This window comes from Opisthorchis viverrini (assembly GCF_000715545.1).
Source record: "Opisthorchis viverrini unplaced genomic scaffold opera_v5_313, whole genome shotgun sequence".
In the NCBI taxonomy this organism is placed as follows: Eukaryota; Metazoa; Platyhelminthes; class Trematoda; order Opisthorchiida; family Opisthorchiidae; genus Opisthorchis; species Opisthorchis viverrini.
Window position 1 is genome coordinate 377,325 of NW_008751969.1, and position 7,922 is coordinate 385,246.

Sequence of the window (7,922 nt, forward strand, 5' to 3'; positions counted from 1 at the left end):
TTTGGCATTGTGAGCGCTAACAATATTGCCGATCAGCCTCTGACGGTTCAGTGGTTTGGGCATCACTACTAGGCGGAAGCCGCAGGTTTGATCCTATATGGAGAGATGCGAGTTGTTGCCGATTCCCAGCAAGGGCAACAAAACTGCGCAATAGTTCTCGGATTGTCGGTACGGATGGACTTTCCTTACAGGATGAAAGCTCGCGTGAAGAAAATCTCAAATCCCCTCCTACTATTGAAAATTAAAAAATTGAACAGGGAAGCAAAACTCTAATTTGCATCTTATTTACAAAAAACTGGACATCCATCTTCTCCCGAATGTGTCTGCTTGAAATTTAATTGACTCCACTCATTCCTCGGGCAAATCCAAGCAAATGTTACAAAGTGACTCCACGAATTTCGCAACAGATCTCCTCTTTTCAAAAGACGCGAGGCGAAATTCTGCGAACAACACACACTACTCGCGTGCCTTCCCATCAGTAATATCACCGTCACATGGGTGCAATGCAGAGACGATTCACCGGTTAGTTTTGTATGCCTAATCATTTGGAAACACCAAATCACAGAACTCACACCCATCCATCGCCCTAAGACGATTGGAGCCATGCCGAATTCACGATCGCTTACACGGAAAGACCTAGTAGTCTGCTCACACTCGGATCACAAGTCACACATCTACACAACTAAGAAGACAATCGTGTGCGCGTTGGACGCGTGTGTACGTGTGACGATCCCCGGACTAGGGGTTGCCTAGTGACAAGCTGCATCAATTATAGACAAGGGTAGCAACCTGTTGAAGCAGAATTCAAGAGATTACCTTATCCGAAGCTACACAAGTGAACGAGGATTTGAGACGTGACAGTTTTCCACTCTGAAAAGCAAGTGAACAGCTCGTTATTGAACCATAGAACCTTATTCAAATAAACTCATATGGTTGTACGGTACCGAAACATCAATAATCTTCGCTGTCCTTCAATCCGTATCACCTAATATCGCCCATTTCCCCACCAGAAAGTGTACCGGTTTAGGTTATAAGCTGAATTCTCGGAAAAATTCTTCCAAGTGTTTAAGCTGCTCTACTCTTGTTTGCTAAGAGTTCCATTGTCAGGAAGGAGTTTAAATTGGTCTTTCTGAGATCAGGTTTTCTCTGCGTTTAATGAAGAATTCCAATACAAGCTTTTACGATATGCAGCACTACGTTGGAGTTAATTCGGTGTCTGTACTCATTTATTGTTAGATTCCAGCTGAGCTAAGCCACTCAATCGCTTCAGATTGACACACTGAATTATCGAACGCAAAAGCTCTAAGTGCAACAACACTCGACAGCACGGATAGGTGGAGAGCTATGAGGAACCATGAGAAAGTGAAACAAAGGTATCGAGTAGTAAAGCCAGCCGCGTAACCATTGAAATCAATCAATCAAATAAACAACGGTGCGTTTACCGTGATTAAACATGACCTTTAAAAAAAACAGTAATACATTCAGCAATTGTTCCCAAACTTTTCCGAAAAAGAAACAACCTTTCTTTCGTGCGAACAACTCCACTGACGTAGGCTCATGCATTGACGCGCGAGGTAACAATCAAATAAGGTTGTTAGACGCATAGCCCCTGACAATGTCATTCAAATGTCTCCAGAGCAAAATGTTTTCAGTTCACAGCAACCGATCAACAACGCAAAGTCTGAGCAAGCACCATAGGAATATGCCAACTTGTTTTGAACAGTCAGAATCCAAAACGGAGAATAAGTGACTCGTTCAACGTCACTGACAGAATGATCTATACACCCGCAAGATTGGACCGGTCATTAAATGAAATTTTTGCCAACTGAGGCGATCCACTGAAGCGGTGTACAGCTCACGCACTTGGCCAACCTACGTTTAGACAGTCGTAACCCCATCCGCGCAAATACATCTCAGTCACCGGATATGGCACCAAACGAGAAAAAACTACGGGACTTTACTCGGTTAACACTAACTACAGGCCGGCAATAAGATTAACCATCTGAAGAGCATCGAAAAAAATGAAATGAATGGCACTGACGACGGTTCCGACGAAAAGCATGTTATCTTCAGAGGTACGAAAGACTTCAAAGTAGTCAAGGGTATAAGATACTTTGATTGGATTGAGTAAAAACGATCAACGTGTTCCGACGAAATGCGGGAAATGGTGTCAGAGCCCAAACACCATGGAATAGGATGAATGTGTTCCTTCAAATAATCATTCAGCTGTAACACCCTTCTGGTGCGTAGCTGCCATGCCACCCAAAGGAAGCACGAGGGTTGGGGTACTGCCAGGCAACAGATCAAAGTAAATCGCCCGTGGTATTTGTGCAAAAAGTTGGTGAAACGTCAACTTTAATCGAGGATTACGGAAAGAGATCATACCAATAACAGTGCAGTTACTACCGCCATTAGAGTCCTTGAAAATGCTGAATGGCTGAGCATCCTAAAACAAGTTGTTTGCTTCTTGAAACAGCTATTATCTGTCGGGAATTAAGATCCAAAAGCTCACGGTTTAAGGACGAATCAAGGCATGCAGACTCCAACTGTACAAATCGGTCACTATTTCTAAGAACTGAAAGCGCTGCACACAAGTAGAGAAAAATCACCTGGGTGGACCTACGCGAATTCCGGATCGGAATTCAGATCGCAAGAGGACAGGTACACATCATTGCTGACCAAGGCGATTTAGAGGTTATCCGAGAGCGTAGATGCGAAATCGCGTACTGCCACACTGTTTTATATGGTGGTCGCTATCAGGTCGTGCTTACTGGATCAAATGAACGTGAGCAAATGTCATGAAAACTCTACATACAAACGTATCCCAAACACTGTCCGTCATTTGTCTAAGCTAGGAGAACTCGGTTCCGGTCTGCAGTCTAAGCCCCATGAGTAAGAGCGGATTTACTTTGAGCAAACTCCCCCAAGAGGGTTGGAACGCTGCAACCCATTTGATTTCGTGTGTTTTATTCGACTCGTGGTAGAATCCTAATGTGAATTAGCATGGCGTTCAACGTTATCACAAGTTCAACTAACTATAGGTCGGATAGCCAATCAGAAGCATAAAACGATCGTGAAGTTTTCGGGGCCGTTCCAACGCACCCAGTAAAATTAGAGTCCAACACAAGCGAGGTCCACGAATCATGATACTATGAAGATTCCGATGTCCGCTGATTTTTGAGAAACTTCTTGAAAATTCAATAAGATAATAGTGTGTCCGGTTTCGGTTGTCAGATTTGTTGCAAATTACATCAGCCTGGTTAGTGATGAGCCTGGGATCTCTGTGACTAATGCAGTTACACTGGTTATTGAGCATTCACAATTTGTCTTCGGTTGATTGCCTCCGAAAAAAATTGTGCACGTGGAATGGTGTCTTTTTCACAAGCTCCGATACTTGGGTGTACCGAAATGCGACTGCTTGTAAGGGAAAATCAAAGGGCGAGCACCGGAGTCGACGTACAGATCTCGATCAACCAGAAACCTCACCAAAGGAACAATGCTACATATTCACGTTAGAGAAGGCTTTCTGTGTTTGATTTTCTTTTGGTTAGCAGCGTTTTATATGCTGCATAACAAAAGTTGTACAACCTGGGTTAAGTGCGCATTTTTTTACTTGTAAAGGTCAAAGTTCTAGGCTGACACGTACCACGTTTATGCAATACGATTTCGAGGAGTTCCCGACTTCACAAATATGTATGGGACTGATTTGTATGAGATATGGTTACCATGAGGCACCAAATTGTAGGACTGCTTAGTCTTGCAATTTACTTTCTGTCAGATTTGAGTGTGCCTCAACCCCCATAAACAGCTCTGAATGGTTAGTGTCCCGTAGACATGAACTTCTTCCAAATCAGAACTTTTGGACTGATGGGAACTGCCGTATGCTCGTATTTAATAGCTCAGGGTAGAGGGACAGCAGAACCCTACAATAAATTCAGTTAACCTATGTAAGGAATTTGACTTAATCTGTGAGGTCCTCAGAGCAAAAGATTACCAACCCAACGGGGGACTTTAAATGGAACGGCATGCCGGGGGAAAGGATTAGCTGAGAGGGCCGACCATGAAGGGCAAACACCAAAGATCCATGGGTAGAGACCAGAAAGGCCAAAACCAAACAACGGCCAACGACATCAGTCAACCTATCAGCTTCCTGAAAGCAACCACTGAATGCGCGAAATCTACCGAGACTCTCAGCTCCGCTAGATGTTGACCAGATAGACAACGCCCCTCAATATGCAGCGCACCACAGTCTTGTATCAAACCCAGAGAGCGCGAGTCAGCGTTGATCAAGGTCAGACAACGCCCCCGCAATATGCAGCACGTCGCAGCCAGACCGTGTGCGTCAGCATTGGAGCAAGTTCAGACAGTGACCTTCCAATAAAAAGCTTGAGGCCGTTCTACTTTTCGCACTCGCACGCACTCGCGCTCTCGTAACCGCTTTGTTGGTATATAGCTATTGTGTTCCCTTCCGTGAGTCTTCCTTTCTCTCGACACTAAACACTGCAGCGGGTCAGCAGTAGATACCTCAGATTGGCGAATCATCAGATATAACACAACCAATCAACCAAATGGACTAACTATTCACACAGCCAACTGCAAAAGCTGCTCGTAGCCTAACGGTCAGGAGTTCAAACTTGTAGCTGGCATTTCGAGGGTTAGAGGCTCTCTGGGGATGGTTCCCAATAAGAATGAAACAACTGTACAGTGTTTCTCGTATTTTCAGCACAGATTGGCTTCCCTTACGGGACTAAATGTTCTACACAAGTCAACCGGGGCGAGATGGCCCAAGTGGTTACAGCGTGAATTTACTGACCAGAAGGTCCGTGGTTCGAACCCGGACTCTGCCTCTCGACTTCACCTGTCTAGGCTTGGGCAACTTGGCAGTATCCCAGCCCTTGTGTAACCTTCGGGTATGGCAGTTAGGCACCGAAATGGTGCAACAGCTGAACGAATCTAAAAAACATACCTAGTAGAATCTACATGTACACGTTCAGCGCAACACGACTGACTGTTACACTATCATGCACTGATGACGTCACTTCGTTTGAAGACGAAAAGTATACAACGAACTTGCCAAACTTAGCGAATAACTGAATAGTCCACGGATAGATTCTCCCCTGCAAGGCCTATGTAGGTGAGTGCAGTGAGTACATCCAAAAGTTTTGATGGCTGAGTGGGAATTCGAAGTTAGATGGTTTCTCCATCGGAAGTCGAACAAAACTGTGAGATTGCGTAGAGAATTTTAAACGGAAATTGAAATGCACTATGAAATTTGGACACGACTAACAGCTGACTGATTCCTGGTTGAATATTTTGGTAAGCCGACCCTAGCTGCCATGTGATTTCAGCCTTATTTGTCCCGTCCGATTTATTGGACAACTTGGGTTATCAGTAGTGTACGGAGGCTAGCCGTCCCTAATAACCGAACGCCACATCATTTGGACGGATGTGTCACTTGCAGGACACGGGCCGAACGAAGGCATGTTCTGATTGGTCAGAATGCCAGCCAATCCGAGGCAAGCACCTTTGGCTCGACGTTTCTCGCCCCCTCACGGAGATTCTGAAACAACCTTGTGGAACACCCCATAAATACAGTTGTAATAATTTTCCTTCGTCTCCAGAAAGGGCTGTGTAGGGCTACCGTGCCTTTTGATATACCGTGGTGGGCGGAGCAGGGAGCCAAGGGGCCGATACAGAGTTGCACTACCGTTCAGCAAGTCACAACAAGTAGAAACACAGGAATTTCGATCGGTCCTGTATACGCCTAACCTTAAAGTAACACTGGCCTTTCTTTGTGCGAGTGTAAATTTGTGAGTCGTTTACATAGACTCGCGGAAGTTCGGAGTGTGGAAAAAAGAAACAAATAGGAGGCTAAGACCGATGTGTGTTGTGCCGTCTCGAAAACCACCAGGAAGAACCTATCACAGCTAACAACTGTTTTAAAAGGAGCTGAGGTTTGAACTTCTGCTCGACTGCTTTTGTGATATACCGCTCACCCATAGCTTTAAAAAATAAAATCGTTCAGCTGTAGCATCCTTTCAGTGCCTGGCCGCCACGCCACCCGAGGAAAGCTCGAGGGCTGGGATACTGCCAGGTTGCCCAAGCCTAGACAGAGGAAGTCGAGAGGCAGAGGTCGGGTTCGAACCATTGACCTTTCGGTCAGTAAATTCGCGCTCTAACCACTTGGTCCATCTCGTCCCAGTATAACATTATCCTCAAATTGAACACTGATTTGGGCACGTAAAAAGCACAAGGGGGATGGAGTTCACCAACAAACTGGGAAGGTTGCATGGCACGAAGGAGGAGTAAATTCAACTTTTGCAGATGGATGATATTTTCATTCCCAAGGACTTACATAAGATGAAAAACATAATAAATTACAACGATTCCGTCTTCACCATTAAGGCACTACCTTGAGCACAATAAACCGGTTCAAAACATTTCGGATTCATAATTGACAAGTGAGAGAGACCTAGCAAACGAATAATAGGAAAAATAAAAAAAACTCATTTCGTCATATACTCAGGCTGATCTGAAACAATAAGGGTCCAACAGCCTGATTCCCCGGCTTTTCATGCAACAAAGTTGCCATGCGACAGTTGTTTTTCAGACGAATGGTTCGTGGCACGTGGTCTCTGAACGTGTCATCTTACTGCTAATGCGCCGACATATTATCCGTGTGGTGTCACGATAAATCGCATCCCGTTCTGTATTATGTTTAAACCTATTGACGAATGATCTATTGCGTGTATCTAGAGAATGAGTTATGCGAATATTGGGCCCTAGAGGAATCTAGTGGAGTACAGGCAACAGCGCAAATCACGAGTTGATCAGTTCCTCATTGCTGAACTTTACGAAAGGTCACCAAACATTGCAACTTGACACGGATGCACTAAAGATATGCATTTGTGGAATAAAAAGCTGAACCCGAAAGCACTTGAAGAACAATCAGTCAGCGTAATTTTCACTTACCCAATGAAGTGGTTCAACGTCGTGCGGTTCCAACAAACCGCGAACACCGTGATAAAATGTGAAACCGGCACCAAGAAAGAAAATAGCCACGCCACTGATTAGCGAAGACACATTACGCATGGGGATGTAACCATAGCTGGAACGAAAAAGCGTACAATATGATGTATAGGTGAATTCTGCGCAATAAATTTTTGAAGGACAAAGCTAGAAAATGCTGACGCTACTTGAAACCTCTCTCCATTTGCAAACAAGAATATGACATGCGAGATACAGGAAGTCGGCTAACAGGGTTGGAATTCCACATACAAGGGAGTCATCTGAGATGTTGCAGTCTGTATGAAACTGATAATGGCACCACGCCATCCATTGACCATTAATATCATCCGCAACTTTACCCCACACGTGTTCCTTCCCCGAATCACATCAATTATTGTTCATCTTTCGACTAACACACTCATTTGCACACTATTTGGTTTTCACGGGAGACTCACCTGAAACCCAGCGGAATCTCCCGTTTATGATGGGATGCAAATGAGTGTATTGATCGAACTTCGTAGAACATGATTTCAAGTAGACGTAAGGTTGATAAAAACTTAAAGGATCGTGTATACATGATGAGCCTCAAGAAAGGCGGAACCGGTTGTGGGCTGTTGAAAATCTTTCGGCAAATTTGTGAATATTGAATTACTTCCATACAACGTACCGCGACATCTCAAATATCGTACCAACTGAAACATGACGCGGCCTGACATGGCACCTTCAGCTGACGAAGAGAGATTCATCCGAGTTTCAGGTGGGTATCTTGTGAAAATCAAATCAGTGTGGGTTTAAGTTAGCCATGCGATTGACGGAAACTCGGGGACCGAGTCTATCTGATGAACCCCAGGAAGGGCAAACTCGGTTGCTGGGTATCAATCCGAACCTTTCAACCTCAAATTCGTATATATATA

General features: G+C 44.6%; 1 protein-coding gene across 1 annotated transcript in view; it reads right to left on the bottom strand.

Annotated features, from left to right (window-relative positions):
- The window catches only part of T265_14980 (hypothetical protein), a gene marked incomplete at both ends in the record, with an annotated part of 37,231 nt that overhangs the window by 13,319 nt on the left and 15,990 nt on the right, over positions 1 to 7,922 (bottom strand). Inside the window, one exon of the mRNA XM_009176063.1 lies at positions 6,973 to 7,108. Coding sequence (XP_009174327.1) covers positions 6,973 to 7,108 — 136 coding nt within the window. The remainder of the gene's footprint in view (positions 1 to 6,972; positions 7,109 to 7,922) is intronic.